The sequence below is a fragment of the Cebus imitator genome, unplaced genomic scaffold, assembly GCF_001604975.1.
Source record: "Cebus imitator isolate Cc_AM_T3 unplaced genomic scaffold, Cebus_imitator-1.0 Scaffold749, whole genome shotgun sequence".
NCBI classification, from domain to species: Eukaryota; Metazoa; Chordata; class Mammalia; order Primates; family Cebidae; genus Cebus; species Cebus imitator.
The window spans coordinates 365,275-387,496 of NW_016108064.1; the positions used below are offsets into that span (position 1 = coordinate 365,275).

Consider the following 22,222-nt stretch of genomic DNA (forward strand, 5'->3'; position numbering starts at 1 on the left):
GGTGACATAAAAAGCCTCATGTAGTCCGTCTCCTCAAATCCTTTCCAGTTCTCCAGTTTGAGTGGTCAAAGTTTCTTTTTTTAAATTTATTCTTAAAAAATGAGTGGGGGATACATGTGCAGAACATGCAGGTTCATCACATAGGTCTATGTGTACCATGGTGGTTTGCTGCATCCATTGACCTGTCCTCTAAGATCCCTTCCCTCAGCCCCCATCTCCCAACAGGCCCTGGTATATGTTGTTCCCTTCTCTGTCTCCATGTGTTCTCAATGTTCAGCTCCCATTTATGAGTGAGAACATGTAGTGGTTGGTTTTCTGTTCTTGTGTTACATTGCTAAGGATGGTTGCTTCCAGCTTCATCCATGTCCCTGCAAAGAACATGATCTTGGCTTTTTTTATGCCTGCATAGTATCCCATGGTGTATGTGTACTGCGTTTTCTTTATCCAGTCTATCATTGATGGACATTTGGGTTGGTTCCATGTTTTTGCTATTGTGAATATTGCTGCAATAAACATAGGTGTGCATGTGTCTTTATGGAAGAGTGATTTATATTCCTTTGGATATATACACAGCAGTGAGATTGTTGGGTTATATGGTATCTCTGGTTGTAGATCCTTAAGGAATCGCCATACTGTCTTCCACAATGGCTGGACTAATTTACATTCCCACCAACAGTGTAAAAGCATTCCTATTTCTCCACAGCCTCACCAGCATCTATTGTTTACTGACTTTTTAACAATCACCTGAATGGCCAAAGTATCATCCAGCAACCTGTATTCTGTTCTCTAATTATTTGGAAATTTAGAACCTACTAACTACCTTTTCATGATATATGATAATGTAATAGAAAAATAGAAATCATAAAGCAAAAGGAAATTGTTTGCCTTGGCAAATAAGTACTTATTGGATAGAGGTCTGTAGAATAAGTTCATTGAATCTCCTTGTTTACTAAACGGTGTAGGAGATGAAGGGCAAGATGGGTCGCTTTGCTCATCGAACTTGCTTTCTTTATTTTCAAAGAGCAGGCTCACCAATCTCCACCACGTGGCTCTGGCTGCTGACTTGAATATGACTGCACAGCCTCTTTATGTGTGGAGTGGTGTCTCCTCTTGAATGAACCAAACTGAGAGTCAATTTCTAGAGCATAACGAAAAAGCACTGTGAAACTGAGAAACCTCTGCATACCCAACAAGATTCTTTAGGGAGAGAAGAGTGAATTACTTTCTTAGTGTTGTCATTTAGAATATAATTTTCCTAGTGTGTTGACACATTAGGTGTATAAAATAAAAGTTACTTCTAGTATAACACAGTTTATTTCAAAAGTCTGACTCAATAGCAGACCAAGGCATGATTCCACAACCCATGAAAATTTATGTTGGGAAAATGTGTATTGTGTGTCTACTTGAACTGTGGGTTCTTGATTAATGTAAAACCAGTTGATGAAGGTTGCTACCTTCAGGGAAATGCAAATCTAATGGAGTGATGAAACTTGCAGACACAGCATTTAATCATAACCACCATCAGGCAGTATATTATTAAGCATGTCAGTGATGAATTGCTGGCAGGGTGGGGCTGTCATTGAAGCTAAACTCTGTTTATAGCTTCTGTTGCTTCTCCTGTCTCTCTCCTAACATCTACATATCCCTCCCTTTGGTGATAGGGGAAGCAATAGGACTGATATAGGGGATTTCCAATTAGTGGAATTCAGTGCTGAATTGGCAGGTATATATTCATCATTAGGAGCTGGAGAAAGTAAGAAATGAAATAGACCTTGAAGAATGGTAGCATTTTCAAAATCAGAGATAAGGAAGCAAGAAAGAGAATTCACTTTTGAAAGTTTTTAAGCAACTGTAGATATATATATATATATATATATATATATATATGTGTGTGTGTGTGTGTGTGTGTGTGTGTGTGTGTATATATATATATATATATACATACTGACACGCATAGACATTTTGCTGGTTTCTGTCTTACTATGTATACTACACCGTGTCAAATCACTCTGAGGGCTGGTATTGTGGGTCTGTTTCAGACATTCAGGAATCATTTGTTCAGCTCATTTTATATGCTGGAAACTGTTGCAGGGATGAACATATGCAGTCCTTGTTCCTTGGCCTAAAGGAGCTAATGACTCCAAGAGCAAGGGATAGAAAATGAACATGTGTCTTAGGGTAACTAGAGGTAAGCATGAGTTCTTTGGGCAGATGCATACAGGAAATGGAAAGAGGGGGAATGAAATGCAAAACTATCCAGGCAGGGGACATTGCAATAATCAAAATGAACTACGATGAAGCCTGGGCTAGTGTAGAAAAAAATAAACTTTGTCATAAGTGGAATGATCAGATAAGTCTTAGAAGTCTGCATTGCATCCACAGTTCTGATTGACTAACACTCTACCGAATAAGTGGGAAAAGAGAAAGCTTCTTGACTTGAGTACCTGAGAAAAGGATCTAACCATTCCGAGACAGGGGGCCCAGAAGAGAGAAGCAAGTTAAAGGGAAATACTATGAGTTGTGTCTTGCTCATGTTGGGTAGAGAACATTTTAATGGAGTGTAAGTCAAACTCACAGAGCAGGGACATCAAGAATGATCCATTGAACTGGTGTCAGTAAGATGGTGAGGAAGACAGCTCTAAGCTCCCATCCTTCTATAGGAATGTTGAATAAACAACCAGAGACTGTCAGAACCAAATTTGTCAGAACCTGTAAAATAACCAAAGGTGCACAGCAACCAAAAGAATGCTGGATCAACACAAAGGCAACTTAAGAATGTTATGAAAGCTGTGTGGCATTTTTGCTTGTCCCACAACTCCAGCTTGAAGATTGAGCCTGTATTCCCAGGCTGGGACCCTGTCTCTGGTTCCAGAGAGAAGAGAGAAGATCTGATTCACAAATGATAGTGTCTGTCTGTTTTCAGCTTTCTGGAGCCTGCCTGAACAAGGTATTCACCTCTGTTTTACGTGACTGGGAAACCATTCAGGGTGGAAAAAGAATGAGCATTGCTTGAAAATAATGTACAGTGATAGAAAAAGCCACAGTCACTTTGGGCTAGTGGGAATGTAAAATGGTGCATCTTCTGCATACCTGTGTGGCAGTTTCTTAAAAGGTTAAACATAGAATCATTATTTGACTCATCAATTCTACTCCTAGGTGTATTCCCAAGAGAACTGAAAACAGGGACTCAAACATACACTTGTACACTAATGTTTATAGAAAAGTTATTCACAATAGCCAAAAGGCAGAAACCACCCAAGTGTCCATTAACAGAACAACGAACAAACAAAGTGTGGTATAAACATACAACGAATATTATTTAGGCATTAATAAATAAATAAATATTGTTTAGTCAAGGAATAAAGTATTGATACACACTGCAACATGGATGAATCTCAAAAACATTTTGCTAAATGAAATGTCAGACACAGAAGAATGCATATTGTATGTTTCAACTTACATGAGGTACCTAGAATAGGCAATTATAGAGAAAAAAATAAATTATAGACTTGGGGCTGAAGAAAGGATGAAATTGTAAGTTATTGCTTAATGGATACAGAGTTTTTTTTTTAAGTTAACAAAATATTTTGGAAATAGTTTGTGGTGACATTTGCAAACCATGTAAATATCATTAATACCATTGATTTGTACACTTAAATGGTTGCAATGGCAATTTTATACACACACACCCTGATATATTGCCAGGATAAAAAAAAGTAATAAAAATAGTGAAATAAGGAAGAATTATTTTTCAGACAAGCACAAAAGCTCTTGCAAGATAACTCTTCAAAACCCCTTCCAAAATGATACAAAATTAGGCTAGTTTTACATTTTTAAAAGAAAATGCAAGTCATCCTAACATCGAAACCTTTGATTAAAAGTAAGCCTTCATGGTGGGAGTGTATAATAGTTCAGCCATTGTGAGAGACAGTGTGCTGATTCCTCAGACACCTAGAACCAGAAATACCATTTGACCCAGCAATCCCATTACTGATATATACCCAAAGGAATATAAATCGTTCTATTACAAAGATATGTGCATGTGTATGTATATTCATGGCAGCACTATTCACAATAGCAGAGACATAGAATCAGTCTAAATGCCCATCAGTGATAGACTGGATAAAGAAAATGTGGTACATATATGGCATGGAATACTATGCAGCCATAAAAGGCAATGAGATCATGTCCTTTGCAGGAACATGGATACAATTGGAAGCCATTATCCTCAGCAAACTAATGCAGAAACAGAAAACCAAACACTGCATGTTCTCACTTGTAAGTGGGAGCTGAACGATGAGAACACATGGACACATGGTGGGGAACAACCCACATTGGAGCCTGTCGGTGGGAGCTGGGAGAGGGAGAGTATCAGGAAGAATAGCTAACGGATAGTGGGCTTAATACCTAGGTGATGGGATGATCTGTGCAGCAAACCACCATGACATACCTTTACCTATGTAACAAACCTGCACATCCTGTACACGTACCCATGAACTTAAAATAAAGTTGAAGAAAAAGAAGTAAGCTTTTAATAAAGTTCTTAAAGAGATAGTACATAAAGGAAATTTTGTTTCAAACAAGATATAGCAATAGCAATAACAACAATCTCCCTAAACTCTTCCTTCATTCATCTTATTAAGTGCATTCTTTCTTTTCCTAGGACTTTGAGAAGATAATACATAAGTTCACATCAACATATAATCATTCGGCACAGCTTCCTGGGAGGAATAATAAGAAAAACATGCTTTGAAGGAAAACTCACCTCAAGATACAAAAATGCATGGCTATGCATAATAACAATAAAAAAGTTATCTTCAAACAAATCTTAATGTTTATTTTTACCCGATCTTCCAGAAAAGATTTAAGGTATATAAATGCACACAATACACAACAAGATAATTGAGGGAAGAATATGGAATGTAGGGAAGAAGGGAGTAGGAGAGATCAAATGAAGCCAAAAGTGGAGGTAAATACAAATGCATGCTGCCTAATGTATATTTAAAATTGGTCAAAATTTTGACTCTCAACTTTCTTGCAGAAAAGATGACATATAGACTTATACAATTTGCAAACTATAATACAGTGCAGGCAGTATACCGAACTCTCTGACTGTAAGGTAATGCAAGAAGGTAATAAGCCAATTTTCTTTTCCTTTTTGTTTATTTTCCACTCTCACAATGTACTCTGAATGATGTTTTCTGCAGTGGTATGCTCTTAAGCCCATAGACAGAGTACTATGCTGTTCCCGTCACGTTAGCTGTGATACCTTCCCTTTCATTCCACTCAGGAGAAATATTAGATTGCAAATGAGTGAGAATAATGTTGTGGAATGATTAAGTTTCCAATCTAATTTCTTAACTCTAATATTAATAAAATTAAGACACTCACAAGCTTTGATCCTTCCACATGAGTAACAGATTACTCACTGCAATACTTTCATATTCCGACATAATGTTTGAGAAGCGTGCCTGTCAACAGTGTTAAATTACACAAAATCTAGTTATGTACATGGGAGTTATCAGTAAGGATATTTCTCAATCCTTCTTCAGAATGCATTACAAAAATAAGATAAATCAATTATTGGCTTCCTTTAGACTGTACAGAGGAGTAAGTACAGTAAATATTTTCACTTTCCTCACTTCCTTCACCTTCCCTGCTCCCACATGTTGAATATTATTGTCTGCTGCTTTACATGGCCTAATTGTATTTGGATTTTCATAATACTATGTGCTAAGTGGCACACTCCTATTGCCTCAAGAATGGTCCAGATCACAGTGGTTCAACTAATTTATGCTCCCACCAACAGTGTAAAAGCATTCCTATTTCTCCACATCCTCTCCAGCATTTGTTGTCTCCTCATTTTTTAATGATCGCCATTCTGACTGGCATGAGATGGTACCTCAGTGTGGCTTTCATTTGCATCTCTCTAATGACCACTGATGATGAGCTTATCATATGTTTGTTGGTTGCATAAAAGTCCTCTTTTGAAAAATGTCTGTTCATATCCTTGGCCCACTTGATGGATGCAGCAAACCACAATGGCACATGTATACCTATGTAACAAACCTGCATGATCTGCACATGTAACCCATAACTTTACACACATATATATAAAAATGGTCCAGACCTTTGAATGCATTGGGAAAAAGACACTCTTAACAGTGATATCATATTTCACCAGAAGATGGCAGGCTACACTCAGTTGTGTGTATATGTGACTAAAGCTGTGCAAATATTTCGCACACAAGCCATAGAGAAAGGCCATTTCTTTCAAGTTGAAGTAGCCAGAAATCTAATAATCAATATGTAAAGAGAGCTATCCAATTAAGCTTTAATTCGAGGTCATCTTGGTCTCGAGGTGATTGTATTTAGTGGGTGGAACACAGCAGCAAGGGGCAGGCATGTAAGGACTGGGGATAGCAGTACTTGGAAATATCTTCCTGCCCTGGGGAAGAAAGATTTTAAAAGGCTAGAAAGTCACCAGTGCTTCTGCTAAATGGTCTGGCCTTGAATTTCGGCTGCACTTTAGGTAATAAAAGCATGGCCTGGGCCACTGTGGCTGAGGAAAGTAAGGCCTAAAAAATCAGTAGGGAAAATTGGAGCTCGGGGCTGAGAACAGTCAGCAGATGAGATACTTAGCAAGGTGGGGATGTGTATCCCATTCCTTTCTGCACAGTTGTCCCATTGCCTACTAACTGAGCCCAATTTGGGCTCAAATTCAGGGATGGGCTCAGTTAGTAGGCAATGGGACAACTGCAGAAAGCGCCTCTATCCCAACAGCAAACACATGAGGATGACTTTGCTGGGATGAGGTCAGTGCATGAATTCCCCCAGACAGAACAGTCCCCATTCTTTAGTGCTGACTCAGTCATGCACCTTGACCCTAAATCCAGAGTCTCTTTGATGGCTGTGCTCAGTCCACTCTGCCCAGTTCTGTGACAGGACACTCAAAGCATTCTTGATTTGAGCCTAATGCTTTCCGGCACTTTCTTTGGATGACTTATGGAAAATGAATAGATTTTGTAAAATATGCCCTCCTCTATTTGTAGCCCTACAGCTGGACAATCTTGGTGCCCTTTCTGGATACTGAAAGGGATTCCTGACACTGATGCCTATCTGAACCTGCTCATCCATTGGAAGCTACTTTGGATGACCTCCAAAGCCAGACATTTTATGCTTTCCACAAAGGGAGAAACATGACTTGGCAATTGTCTACTGATTTTCAGCTGCTGAAATACTTCAATGATATAATATTTTGAACTATTAGAATTATCATTAAAATATTAATGAATTTTTAAAATTCATCAGTTTGAATCAACAGTGTTATTTTAGATTTATTTTGGTGCCATGGTGAAATTTTATTCATGATACCATTTTTTGGCTTAACTTCAGTCCTTTGCACCTTGTTATATTATTCAAGTTCTTATAATTTTATGAGATTTAGGAATAGTCCTTGATTATAAGCTCTCCCTGTTAGCTGAATTTAATTGTTAATAAAAAATTTAATTGTTTTCCCTTTTCATAACATGTCATTAAAGTGAGTCATACTAGCCATTATAAAGTTGTTCTTATTGAGATACTGCAGCTGCATGTTTTAGTTCTAAAATTGTTCTCATACAAATTTCACAACTAAATATATTAGAATTACGCTGTAAAGACAAAATTACACACCATGGCTTTGTTCTTGCGATGAATTACCTCTTTAAAAATATTTTCTTACATTCCAGTAGGAAGAGATTTCTCTCAGATGGCAGAGCAAATAAATACTGTAAGATCTGTAGTGGTGATCAACATATTATTTGTTCAATATGTTTGAAAAGAAAAAGACATGAAAAAGCATGAAGATAAAAGTCCAAGGCTGAGGGATTAAATAGTGTATGGCTGCTAGTTACAGAAATTGACAGAGACATTCTGTTGCTTGACACTACCTTATAGATTGTGCTGGAAAAATGAGGTGGCCAGATTTTAATATTTTCATGATTGTCATAGTGTGATGACCATAAGATTGTAAATCAGAACCTCCAATTGTAGAGGCCATATTGACAAGGATTCTAGCTCTGCAACCTGAAATTTATTGCCACCTTTGCAGCAAGACCACACTACCTGTGGGCCACTCCCACTCAGAGACAGAGCACAACAGGATACTTAGAGCTGTCCCTGGGAGAAGAGGGGCTCCTTTGACAGATGACCGGCTCAAGACTCCCAAGTAGCCTTGCCACACCTTCCTTAGACGTCGCAGCAGTCTGGAATGCTTCTACCCAAACTTTCTTGTCTCTTTCCTCTCCCCTTCACTCAGGGTGGGCATCCATTGTATTCTGACAGCTCCCCCAGCCCTACTCAGATCCCTCGCCATTCTCTCTCACAGGCATTTTGCACATTTAATTCTATTTTGGCAATTGCTTCTCTAAGGACCCAGAGGAAAACACATATAATCAAGGGAATAGTTTTCAAATTAGCATGTCTAAATGTCTTTAAACCAAACTACATTCTATAACTATCCATCTCTGATTATATTTTTGAAGTGTCTGATAATTATAAAAGTAACACGTTCATTAGACAACATACAGAAAACATTTATGCCTTGCACACCTTTGCACTCTTTTATTACAACATTTTTTATGGTCTTCAGTATTCCATAATGAAGGAAAGTATTTGTGTCACAAACACCTATCCTACCATGGTATGACATGAGAACCACATTTAAAATTTCATTTTCACTGTGCAAAAACTCTTTAGTTTAACTGGATCCCATTTGTCTATTTTGGCTTTTGTTGCCAGTGCTTTTGGTGTTTTAGTCATGAAGTCCTTGCCCATGCCTATGTCCTGAATGGTATTGCCTAGGTTTTCTTCTAGGGTTTTTATGATGTTAGGTCTTATGTTTAAGTCTTTAATCCATCTGGAGTTAATTTTTGTATAAGGTGTAAGGAAGGGATCCAGTTTAAGCTTTCTGCATATGGTTAGTCAGTTTTCCCAACACCATTTATTAAATAGGGAATCCTTTCCCCACTGCTTGTTTTTGTCAGGTTTGTCAAAGATCAGATGGTTGTAGATGTGAGGCATTACTTCTGAGGCCTCTGTTCTGTTCCATTGGTCTATATCTCTGTCTCGGTACTAGTGCCATGCCTTTTGATTACTGTAGCCTCATAGTATAGTTTGAAGTCAGGTAGTATGATGCCTCCAGCTTTTTTTTTTTTTTTTTTTTTTGCAATCTACCCATCTGACAAAGTGTTAATATCCAGAATCAAAAAGAATTTAAACAAATTTACAAGAAAAAAACAAACGACCCCATCAAAAAGTGGGCAAAGGATATGAACAGACACTTCTCAAAAGAAGACATTTATGCAGCCAACAAACATATGAAAAGAAGCTCATCATCACTGGTCATTAGAGAAATGCAAATCAAAACCACATTGAGATCATTGTGATCATTAAGAAATCAGGAGACAGATGCTGGAGAGAATGTGGAGAAATAGGAACACTTTTACACTGTTGGTGGGAGTGTAAATTAGTTCGACCATTGTGGAAGACAGTGTGGTGATTCCTCAAGGATCTAGAAACAGAAATACCATTTGGCCCAGCAATCTCATTACTGGGTATATACCCACAGGATTATTAATCGTTCTATTATAAAGACACATGCACATATATGTTTATTGTGGCATGGTTCACAATAGCAATGACTTTGAACCAACCCAAATGCCTATCAATGATAGACTGGAAAAAGAAAATGTGGCACGTATACACTATGGAATACTATGCAGCCATAAAAAAGGGTGAGCTCATGTCCTTTGCAGGGATTTGGAATAAGCTGGAACGCATCATTCTCAGCAAACCAACATAAGAACAGAAAACCAAACACGGCATGTTTTCACTCATAAGTGGGTGTTGAGCAATGAGAACACATGGACACAGAGAAGGGAACATTATATGCTGGGGCCTGTCGGGGGTGAGTGGCTAGGGGAGGAATAGCATTAGGAGAAATACCTAATGTAGATGTTGGGGTGATGGATGCAACAAACCACCATGGCACATTTATACCTATGTAACAAACCTGCATGTTCTGCATATGTACCCTGGAACTTAAAGTATAATTTAAAAAGTCAATTTTCACAAATTATTGGTAAAATAAACTCTGATATATCCAAATTATGCAACTGTGCAATACAAACCTACTGTCGCGTTCTTTATGTGGGGCGATTTTCATACTACCTTGTTCAGCTCATACACAAAACAGAAAGAAAGCCCTGAGGAATCACACCAATATGCTAATTTTGACATGTTGAGTAGCTACTTTGATATTTTGGGTGTTTTTGTTTTATCTTATTTTTTGCTAATCTCTGTTGTCTGAACAATAAGGGGGGATATTCCATGGATATCCTAGAGTTCAGCCTCTTCTTTGGGGTATTTTAAATTAAAGCAGATACTCTATCTTGGATAATTCATTTACCTGGAGAACATGGCATGCTTCCTTATCAGTTAAATCACACAATTGATAATTGATATTATGGTTAATAATCTTTCTATGGTGATAAATGAGTAGTCCCTCTAGCAGCCCAGATTTATGTTACAAAAAAATCAGTATACTTTGGACCAGTAAATTAAAATTCAGGAAATTTGAGGGCCCAGATCTGTCTCTAACTATGTGCAAGAAATCAGACAAACTTACACAGCCTTTCTCCAACAAGCAAGATGATGACTTCTGAGGTCTCATTCAACCTTTTCATTCCATGATTCCAAATAACCATTTTTGCTTTTTGAATTGGTGATAGCAGCAGGTACAAACTTGCGGTAAAAATGTGCCCTTCTTTTTTATTCAGGGACTGGTTCCCCCCAGCCAGAAATACCCTTAAGCTAGTAAGGGGTTTTGTTGTAAGAATGCGATAGACAATCTTATGGGTACACGTATACAAGGAGAGAAACCAAAAGAGTGGTCAGACTGCATTGGTTTAGAACTGGAAAGTAAGAACTAAGGCTATTTATGTAATTTCTCATATATCTTAGAAGGAGGCTAGGCAGGGAGCATCTATTGGCAGCTCTGCTATAACTCTAATTCTTCAGTTCTTGTAGTTAACCAGTTATGTTATTAAGTTTGATTCACCAAAAAATGGAGGTTACATAGGCTTTTCCGGCAGCTAAGAAATCTGTCTATCTATTCATCCATCCATCCATATATCTGTCATCTGTCTATCCATTCATCCATTTATCTACATACTTTGATGTGCTTAAATCACTATTTCCCAGCTGCCAGGAGTATAGGAAGTGCTAAGAATGTTGTCAGCTGATGGCTCACAGATGAAGGGAGGAGGTTTGCCCAAAGTGGCCACCAGTTCCAACTTTAAATTTATAACAAATATGGGGAAGGAGAAACAATCTTAGTGAGGGGTTGGAAAGTCAGCATTTCCATATACCAATGGTCAAAGCATTCTGGGGCATAATTGACAACATCATCAAGAATTGTTCTCACTAAGCATACTCCTTGGCCCAACAATGCTTTTTAAACAAACGTATCCCAAGGCACTAATGAAGGATGTGCACAGATGTTTGGCTATTGAGATATTTACTCAGTATGATCAGTTAGGAAACATCCTAAGTACCCAATAGCTCATGGGTTTGTTGAGTGATGCATACTATGGAATATAGCACAGCTCTTAGAAATGAGGTGGTATGCACTTTCTTGACGTGAAAACTTATCTCAATAAAGGGCCAAGCAAAGGAGGCAGGTTATAAAACACGTGTATAGTGGGTTCCTAGTTTTATTTGTTCAAATCATTTTATAAGTGCATAAGAAACACCTGGAAAATAATATGCCAAAATACTAATAGTGATTACCTCTGTGTAGTAGAGAGTAGGATTAGATGGGATTTTATTTCCTTTTGACATTTTGCATTTATCAAATGCCTTATAAAGAATACATGCTTACTGCTACCAAAAGGCCAGTAAAATTATTTTTTAAATAAATGCCTCCAATTATCCACAAGCCTGAAATTTGTTGATAAAATACTACCAGATAAGTTCTTTTTGTCTGGTTAAAGTATTCCAACTGTCAAGTAATTCTCATTTCAGAGATGAAACCTCAACTTTCCTCTCTGTATATTTATATTTAACTCCTCTCACACGCATTTAGGCAAAGAAAATGTTTAAGTGAAGAAAACAAATTTTTGCAACTCACATGAAGGCCATTTTTATACTTGTCAAATTATCCTCAGTGTGGATGTCCTGGGAAGTGAAATGAGTGACATACCTCTTTGTTGTGAGTATAAAATATTTGAGTATTAGCCAACTAATTAGTACCTAACTCCTAATGGTACAGACAAACTGACTCTTTCTAGTGCTACTTAAGAGCGTGTTTACAAGAAGCATCATGATCGTGAAATCAGGTAACCAGAAAACAGGAATCAAACATTGTCTGCCTCTCTTTTTTATTTATTTTTCTTTATTAGCATTTTAGTTTTTAGAGTTTCTAGCTAAAAACAGAGCAGAAGTCATTGTAAAAACAACAACGTCATAATTTTCCATATGCTACTTCTCTAGATTTTTCAAAAAATCCCCTTTCATCACAAAAGTCCTCTGCAGACCATAAACACATAAAGATCTTTTAGACATTCAATCTACTACCTTTCCTTCTTAGAAGCAGTATATTTTTGATTACATTTTAAAACATCACTAGCATTGTAACAATAGAAGTCAAACAAACAGAAATAAAACACATTATAAAAAAATACATGTTTTGTTTGAAATATGGCATTTATTTTACGATGCACATATTAGGTCAAATTGTAAAAAGCATTATTTTCCCCACACAGAGATCTAGAGTATGCACACAGGTTACTCTGAATGCAAGAAGCCTTTTCCTCCAGCTTTAACTCACCTTCTATACCAAAGGGCAAACCTACCACTATGGCTTGTGATGGCTTACAAAGAAAAACTGAAGCATAGCATTAAGAAAAATGCTGCAAGATGTGTCTATGAAGAGCACTGCAGTGAGTTGTTAGGGCAAGGGGTGCAAGGCCTTACATAGGCAGTCCCAAGCAATGCCCAGCCTCATCCTGTAAGGAAGTCAGAAGTCTCGTTTTGGAAACTAGTTAGCTCACGCTCTTTTTGGGTTTGTTTTCTTCTGGGCATTCCTAGTTTTAATGTTCTTCTTGGGGCTGGCTGGTTTGGGAGCAGGAGGCTTTCCCTTTGGTTTCGTGGGATTACTACGACTGGCGCGCCCTGCTGTTTTCTTCTTGTCCTGAATTGTTCTCCGCTGTTCCCGCAGCCTCTCTTCCCACTGCTGGAAGGCAATTTGTAAACATGACTATCAAATCATCTCACCCCTTTATGCTGTTCAGCCAGTATTAGAATTAAGGCAAGTTTTTCACTGTAATATACTAACGATGGCAACTCTACATCAAGAACTTATCATACCAGGCGACTTGGAAAGTGCTCGGTGTATGATGAAGTTTTCACATACATTCATTTCATTGAAACAACAGTCCTTCTAAATAGGCATCATTGGCAAGGGCAGGAAACAAGCACAAAGAGGTTATTTGCAGGCCACAGAGCTGGTAAATGTCAGAGCCAGGATTCATATTCACCCACTCTGACTCCAGAGCCCAAGGCCCTCACCCATGAGCTTTTGACCACTAGCCCTATAATGCAACATTCCTACAGTGCAAAGCCTTCAAAAGGGCTCTTATTTCATGGTTACTAGCATGAGTTTACCCCGTGTCACTGGGAAGTCAGGGGTTTGTTCACTTCATTCTTCCACATCCAAAGGAAGACAGAGGCCCCTTCTACATCTAGTCATCCACTAACATCCTAGCTAGCCAGAACCACTGGGAAACGAGTCATTCTGAAAAATCAAGTTTCTCTGATAGCAAAAAAATTATTCTTTAAATAGCTCAGGTAAGGAACAATAAACAAGTGAGTCCACTTGAATTGACACTGCTTTATATTAACACAGATGTCCTTGTTTGGTTAGAGTATATTTCATTCATCTAAAAGATTGAGCACCGTCATTAGCCGGGTATTATTCTAGGCACTAGGAAGGCAATGAAAAGAAAAACATTGTCCCCACTGTGCTATGACACAATTTTAGTCTATTCTAAAATAATAAACTCATTACTGTATGTTGCTATCATGTGGTGATATTTTCAAATTCTTGCCGAAGTATACTGGAAAATGTGCTGCAAAAGTAAACGGTCCCCACAGCCATAATTATTGAAAGCTTTCCTGTTGTCAAGCCCCGGTTCTCAAGGTCTGCTTGCCTTCTGTATTGATGCTTCCAATCTACTATAGTCCTGGAAACCAGATAACCAATCCTGCTAGAATTTTTTGTCTAATAGAACTAAGCACGCTCCTGAGAAGCTCATGAGATTTTAGCTCTGATTTAGCACAAGTGTTTGGTTCTCTTATTCAGAAGTACACTGACTGGGGGAGGCTGTGTTCTAACTACATTCTCCATAACTCAGTTATTCATACGTACTTTTCTCTTGCCTGGGACTTTTTATTGGTGCAAACTAAGAGGGCATAGGAAATAGCAACATGTTTTGTGAACCTGTAAACACAAATTCTTCTGAATATATATGAAAATATTTTGCAGAAAAGAGATGCTTTAAAAATTTCACACCAATTACCTGATGTCTTTAGATTGGTATAATTTCACATCTCTGGGCAAAAAAATTATTCTAACTCCTCTAATTGAATTACCAATATTTCTATGATGTTACCACAAAAATCATAGATTTGACAGCAAAACCATTACTTTTTGCATATGACTTTTGACAAAATTCTTAAATTATTATAAACACAGGAAAAGATTCTGCTATGTATAGTGATAGGGTAAGTTTTAGAACTAGGTATTCCCACCCCTTCAAATATAGGTCAGTTTTAATCTCAATGGATATTAAGTTTGCTTAAGTATTTCATGATTCACTAAAACAATTTAATGTAATTAAAAAACAGAAAGCTCATTTAATTTGGAAATAACCAGCACATTAGTATTGAACACAACGAAATCACCTTTGAAGTAGAATGACAGTGAGTGAGAATAGCTACACTCTTAACTGCCTATTCAAAAGACAAATCCTGTTGCTATTGCTGGCTCTTATGAGAGCTTAGAGATGAGAGAATGGGAAGAATCCCCAAATTCTAAAAAAAAATCCTTTACGTGCATTTACATCCTTCTTCACAGTGTTGCTCATGATACTTACTATGGATCTTTTACTAAGCTGATCTCTCCATTTTTCAACTAAGCAATTTTCAAGAAGCATCATCCTGAAAAAAAATTATCTCAATAAGCAGCTTTTTATTACAAAAGTAAAAAGCTAAAAATACAGAAATTGTAAAAGAAAATTATTCAATACTTCTTTACCTCATAATCCACACATCCACCATTTATATTTTATTGTTGTTTTCTTTCATTCCTCCTTGTAACAATATTTATTTGTAGATCACATTATGCATTAGATCATCTGAGTGTGTGTGAAGCATATATTTATTTGTTTATGCTTTGCCTTATGATTTGAATTAAGCATCACATATTCAATTCAGAAATCACCTTAAAGTTTGTGTGTATGTGTGTATGTGTTTGTGCAATACTTTATCAAACAAATGTTGTGACATGTTTATATGGAAAACATGGGGAGCTATACTCTCCAATGCCTATTTACTTGATCTGTATGCTATTAAAGAGGCCTTAAAAATTCAGTATTTGCCACTCTAAAATTGTCTGAAAGATTTGAAAAGAATTGTTCTTCCTTAAAATCATTGACTTGTCTATAAAATTTGAAATCACTTAATGAATTTTACAATTGATTTTTAAAGACTCTATTCAAATTTGCATTTGATTTTTCCTTCATTCTATGAGGAATTAATTGATATTTAGAATACATGCTATTCAAACAGAGGCATCTGGTAAACTATTTTAAAAAAGAGAGAGAGCCACTGGCATATTTTTGTTACATATTTAAACCATGACTGCTAACTGAGATTGAGGTTTCACTAAGCAGCATGCAGACAGTTCCTTCTGCCTCTTTGTGCCTACCTTGAGCGCCACTCATAACACATGATGAGCACATCTTGATGGGGCAGGATATGTGGACACTGACAAGAAGAATTCGTAATGAGTGGGACTTGGGTTCGAGGGATGGGTGATGAGGACTTGAAGATCTCTTTTACATCCACCACTGTTGTGACTTCATTGCAGCCACTCCTCTGCACAGCTTTTATTTTGGCATGAATAACTGCAATTTAAAAATAGATAAAAGTGTTATTGAAGGTTTTGGGGAAAAACTAGGGATGATGTATTCACGCCAACTTCTGAGCCTCTCTTAAAGAATCACTCCTGTAATTATGGTTATGTCCAAGTGGCCTGAGTGTAGGGAAAAAGCCCACAGTCATATGCTAAATGGATGGCGTCCTATACTGTCAACATTGTCTTAAATGTTCTGGAGTATACTGGGAGATGGGAAAGCAAACTGAAAAGTAGGTTTTAGTCTGGCTCTGCCTTCAGGTCAGTAAAAAATTCACAGAAACATTTATATGTTTGTATTCTTCCTTGTGGTGATTTGAAGTGAGGATTACATATTTTCAGATTCAGAAGTCATCTTACAGTTTGCATCTCTTCAATCATCCATCTGATGCTTGAGCTTCTTCTGTTTTATAGAGATAGTTATTAGTCATAACATTTTTGAACTGGAGGGAGTCTCTGGGGACTACCGTTCTCAATCTTTAAATTTCACAGACTGACAAAGTAGACCCATTAAGAACAGAGATGGAACTGTTATAGATGCCTCTGTCTCTGACCAAGTTTTAAATGCTGGTTTCGGCGGTCTCTTGCAATTACTGACTCCCATAGAGTTGTAGTCAGCCTAACATGGGTCTGTCATGAATTCCATTTCAGGAAACCAGTTTATGAATACACCAAAGGACTTGAATGCAAAATGATTTCGTCATCAAGGTTGCTCCAAGACCATAACACTGCAGAGAGCGACATGACGTGAAACTCAGATTAGTATTTAAGCCTGGATCTTGGCAGATGAAGGACTAAGTAAATCAGATTAGGACGGTATCTACATAGATCAGGCTTTAAGAAAAAAAGCTACTGGAAAAGATAAACTACTTTTTGTAGTTGAACTGCCCACATTGGCTACATATGATTCTTAAATCTGATAGCTTTGTAAGAGCTTATTTTTTTCAGATATTTATATTGCTGTCATCCTCCTACTTTCATGTCTGATATATATCTAAAGTTTCTTACTGATATAAAATTTCAATCGGCAATATGAAAGCTAAGTCAGCAAACAAAATAAGCTTTTTCCCCAAAACCACTTTATGTTATTTCAGCAGAAATAATTTAAGAGATGCAATGAAATATAAAGTAGCTAGCCCAAACAGACATTTTACAAAAACAAATTTAAAAAGAACATGCTTTATTCAATTTACTTTCAGATGACAATAGTGAAATTAAAATTACTTAAAACATTTCAGGCCGGGTATGGTGGTTCATGCCTGTAATCCCAGCACTTTGGGAGGCCAAGGCAGGTGGATCACCAGAGAACAGGAGTTCAAGACCATCCTGGTGAACATGGTGAAACCCCATCTCTACCAAGAATACAAAAATTAGCTGGACTTCGTGGTGATGCCTGTAATCCCAGCTACTCAGGAGGTTGAGGCAGGAGAATGGCTTGAGCCTGGGAGGCAGAGGTTGCAGTGAGCCAAGATCACACCACTGCATGCAGCACAGCAAGACTCTGTTTCAAAAAAAAATTCATGATTGATTGACACATTCTTGGAAGACAAAGTTGAATGATTCTTTCAAGTATGAGAGAGGAGGGCATTTAAACTATTTCAGTAGTTTAGCCATAGGATTTTGTGATTAACATTTTTCTCCAACTTTCTGTAAGATGTTAAATATTTGTAGCTGTCCACAAGTAAAAGGATATGCAGGCAAATCTTAACTCTCTGGGCCTATGGGCCTTAATTCCCTGACCCTCAGATAACCAGATCCATGGATCATTCTCCCATTCTTCCTGCAGGAAGAGGGCAGGTGGAGTGTGCCACCTGGGCTGAGCAGCACTTTTTATCAAGGCAAGGAGGATCAAGATGTCAAACTTTTAATCTGATGCATGTAATTATTATCACCTGGGTCATTTCCTTTGTTTTCACTTGATTTGTCCAGAAAAGCAAGATATTTTGTAGTTGTTATTGTGCCATGTATTAATAGAATCCCCATGATTAACTAGAAAAATAATCGACTTTTCGCTTTCTTTACTCTATGAGTAGCTTTAGGGAAAAAAACCTTATTGAGATTCCAGCTTTGTAATGAACCGATTCTCAAAAGTAAATGGCTTTAACAGATGACTTACCATAGCTGTAGTTTTTACTGAGATATGTTGCCAAAGTTGGCTTCACCTTTTTACACTTGCACCGATCTAAAAAAGGCAAAAGAGAGGCAGAAAGTTGGAAAGAGCACAGAAATCACTCTAGGGAGGAAAAGTAGAGGGAGCCTCCATGAAGAAAGAACTCACCGGGACTTAGGAGTTTACAGTCAACATCAAGAGGCCTTTCCTGTACCATCATGTCTGGTGTGATGTCTATCCACTTAACATCTGAAACACAAACAGGGCCACATGGGCATGGCTGGTGATTTGTTCTGTTCACCCAGCTGGAATAAGGAGCCCTCTGACGATATCAACTAACAGTATCACAAAAGAATTGTACTTAACAGTAAAAATGGCATGTGATTGTTGACTTCTGCTTTCATAATGAATCCAGGGCTTAGGAAAGAAGTCCTTTGGGTGAATATTTGCCTAACCAAGCACAACCTGATATGAATGTACATCCATTTAACCTCACTGGTATATACAGCCAAACTGGATAAATCACATCACTCTCTCCCAAAGTCATATTAAAATGTTGATTTTCAAAGCTGACAGTTTACATTAATCAAAATAACCAGTGTATTTCCAAATGCTCACCTCATATCTTGCAGTGCAGAAACAGTTCAGAGGTATATAACCAAACCAAGCATAACCCTCTATTAGTTATAAAATTTAAACAACAAATATATTCTATTCTAAAACTCTGAATTAGAGAGGAGTTTCAATTTACCACATTCACTTAACCACTCTTCCTTCATGTTTAGGGCCATGCTCTGAGGTATAACTTCAGAGATTCCAGCACAACAATATTATAACCTCTTTCAATGTAGGGTAACCTGGATCAGAGGATGCCTGGATAAAAGAATGCAAAAATATTCCTAGGTTTCATTTTAAGAAGTGAATTTAAACCTCTTCTTCCTAGAAAAGCAGTCAAATGACCAAAGAGAAAGGAAGGAAGTGGAAGCAGAGATCGGGTTAACTAAAACGCCAGGGTAGTTGGCTCCAGGTCAATGACCATGAAACAGACCTCGCAATTTTCCAGGGCAACTGCAATTACAAATCTCACTCCTGGTGGGACGCAATGACTATTACTGCTTTTTCAGAAAAAACAATAACAACAAAAACCTTTTAAGAAGTAGCATTAAATGGAGCAAGTATTGGCACCTGCCTGGTGAGATTACTTTGGGCATTAAATGAGTGAATAACCTGTAATGTGTTTAACATTTTCTCAGACACATAGCAACACCTGTTCACTGCTATGATCATTTCTGTTATTGCTATAAATGCAAACATTGTCGACGGTTCCCTTTGTAAGCAAAATCTTTGTTTTTTTCTTTATGGGGTGCAATGCTCTTTGCTAGCTCCTAAAAGTCCTATGGGGAAACAAGACTTTTTCTGAAGGAAATGTTTCCCCCACTCCTTCCCACCTCCTACAAGCCTCAGAAGCCCCTGACAGCCTTAGGTGTGACCATCCAGTCCTCAAGTGGTAGACCCGGCCCCAGGAGCCTCCTTGCCTCCCTCCATCCTTCCTCAGTCCTCACCCTCCGGGAGGTCCGTGACGATGGCTTCAGGCGAGATGCACACGCCACGGTCATAGACAGGCAGCTCATCGCAGGCCAGGCTCTCGGGCCAGCTGTGGTTGTACATCTTCATGAGGGGCTCGCAGTCGTCGCGCGCGCGTTGGCACACCGACTTGCACGGCTTGATGGGGTCGTGCAGGAACTCCAGGGTGCAGATGGGCGCGTACATGGCACAGAGGAAGAAGCGCAGCACTGCGCTGCAGTTCACGTCCACCAGCTCCTCGTACTGCTCGATGGCCAGGATGGCGTTCTCCTGCGTGCTGTGGTGCAGGTGATTGGGCATCCGCGTGATGTTCCAGGGCATGTGCCGGCACATGGGGATGCGCACCGCCTCGCACGGCGCGCCGCGCACGCCCAGCGCCAGGCGCAGCCACAGGCACAACGCCACCAGGATGGAGAGGAACATGGCACTGCCCTCCCGCGCTACCACTCCGGCAGACAGAAAGCGCCCTTCTCTTCCTGCCACCTTCGTCTCTCTCTGTCCCTTCCCCGAGGAGAAAGTTCTCCGGGGCGCAAGAGAGTTTATTCCCCCAAACTCTAGTGGGTAGCAAAGCGGGGCCGCGGGGTCCGGCTGCAGATCTCGGCCGCCCGGCACACACGGCACCAGCAGCGCCAGCTCTCAGCCTTCGGGGCGCTAACCCGCCCGGGCAGCTCCAGTCCCGGACTCCGCAGCTCGGAGCGCAGCCAGCCACGGCCATTGCGGGACCCTATTTATCCCGACACCTCCCCTGACGTGGGCTCAGAACGCTCCCTTGGCAGCTGCAGGCGCGGCGCGGGCTCCCCCTCTGCTGCCCCACCCATAGGCCCCTCGTTGCAGAAGCGGTGACATCATCCCCTCCGGGCTGCAGCCCAGGGCTGGAAGCCTGCTTTCCCCCGAAAGTCCCTCCTTTTTCGTCTGGCCAGTCTTTTTTCTTCGGACCAAGAAAAAGAACCTCTGGCAGTTGTTTTCGACATTAGATACGAGAGGGTGCGGAAGAGAATTTCAAGAGAGAGAAAGACAGTCTTTGGAATGAAAACTGAACTTTGCTCCCTCTGCCTTAGAGTTTTCCCAAGTATAGTGTTGGGGGGAAATGGGAACTTCTGCTGCCCTCTAATTCTGAAACATATTTGCTTTCTCCAGTAGGTGGCACGAGGAGCGCTGAGGACAATTGGGACACTGTCCTGCGGGGCAGGGAGAGTGCAGTGAATGTCGGAACAGGAGGGACACGTTGTATAAGTCACCCCCGCTCCGCCCTTCCTTGTGTGGAGTGTGGTTTGTTGTTGCTAGTAGACACTTTGGGCTGACATTTTTCCAGTATGGCATTTGGTTTGTTTCTGCTCTAGAAACTTAACAGAGCTAGGGTAAGGTGTGCTAGCATCTTCCAACTTGAGAAATGCCTTCCGACATTCCCTCTTCCTTCTAACTCCCTGTTCCCTTCTCCGGCACTAGTGGAACCCAGGAGAAAACACCTGACACTACAGTCTGAAAGGTCTCCCCTGCTCTAATCCTTCATACCAAAGAATTTCCACCTCGGCAACCTAAAATCTTGGTTTCTGATGTGCTCAGGGACTGTTGCTTGGGTTGAATAAGAAGCTGTGTACTATGGAATGCAAATATGTATGCTTTGCTTTCTCTTCTATCTTATTTGCATTAAGAAGAGTTAGTAATTCCAGTTTCTGGCTCAGCTATCCACAGAAAAGGGAGGTTTTATTGCTTTAAATGTATATCAATCTTCAGGTGGTAAGACTTCTGCTATATGCTAATTTCTAGGGCATCAGCAATATGGAAACATGTTCTCTGAATATTAATCTTTAAAAATACAGTTTAACTTGAATTTAACACGCACAGTTTTTCTCTTCAAAGCTCAAACCTACAAAATTAGTTTAGTTTGGACTAAGGATTAAAACTAAAGATTATGGATTAAAACAGCCAAGGAAGCAACAAGCACAACTGACATCTATTGGGAGATTACAGTGGTCAAGGCATGGAGCGAAGAACTTCAAATGCGTTATCTTATTTTTTAAGGAACATGAATTAAACATAGTAAGTTAAAAGAATAAATGAGACCAATACATTTCAGGGTTCATCAAAAGAGACTGGTTCTTATTTAGGGGATGCCCAGGTTGTTCTTACACTGCCAAGCCACTCTAGAAAAGTAGTCTAAATTTCCATAGAACAGATCTCAGCCTCCAAAGATGCCAAGCCAGGCTAGTAAAATATCATGCAACAGGATAGCCTGGATGACATCTCAAGCCATTTCTAGTAGTAAACTCCAATGAGTCTAATCCTTTCAC

At 39.1% G+C, this 22,222-nt stretch overlaps 2 protein-coding genes across 2 annotated transcripts in view; one reads left to right on the top strand and one right to left on the bottom strand.

Moving 5' to 3' along the window:
* NME8 (NME/NM23 family member 8) overlaps positions 1-4,821 on the top strand; it is a 42,187-nt gene extending 37,366 nt beyond the window's left edge. The window contains exon 18 of the mRNA XM_037735200.1: positions 4,664-4,821. The gene's annotated coding sequence lies outside the window, so the exon portion shown is untranslated. The remainder of the gene's footprint in view (positions 1-4,663) is intronic.
* A 7,584-nt stretch (positions 4,822-12,405) lies between these two features.
* On the bottom strand, positions 12,406-20,926 carry SFRP4 (secreted frizzled related protein 4). Its single transcript, XM_017519471.2, has 6 exons — positions 19,910-20,926; positions 18,516-18,596; positions 18,354-18,419; positions 16,031-16,229; positions 15,198-15,261; positions 12,406-13,276 (listed from the first exon to the last, which is right to left on the bottom strand). The coding sequence occupies exons 1-6, from the start codon at positions 20,352-20,354 to the stop codon at positions 13,091-13,093; spliced, it is 1,041 nt and encodes a 346-aa protein (XP_017374960.1). The 5' UTR covers positions 20,355-20,926; the 3' UTR covers positions 12,406-13,090.
* Between the last annotated feature and the right edge of the window lie 1,296 nt (positions 20,927-22,222).

Coding starts and splice junctions, on each gene's coding strand:
- SFRP4 (XM_017519471.2), bottom strand. CDS start 20,354: ATGTTCCTCTCCATCCTGGTGGCGTTGTGCCTGTGGCTGCGCCTGGCG. Junction 18,420..18,515: donor CTGTAAACTCCTAAGTCCCG/GTGAGTTCTTTC, acceptor TGCCTTTTTTAG/ATCGGTGCAAGTGTAAAAAG. Junction 16,230..18,353: donor CAGTAAAAACTACAGCTATG/GTAAGTCATCTG, acceptor TTTAAATTGCAG/TTATTCATGCCAAAATAAAA.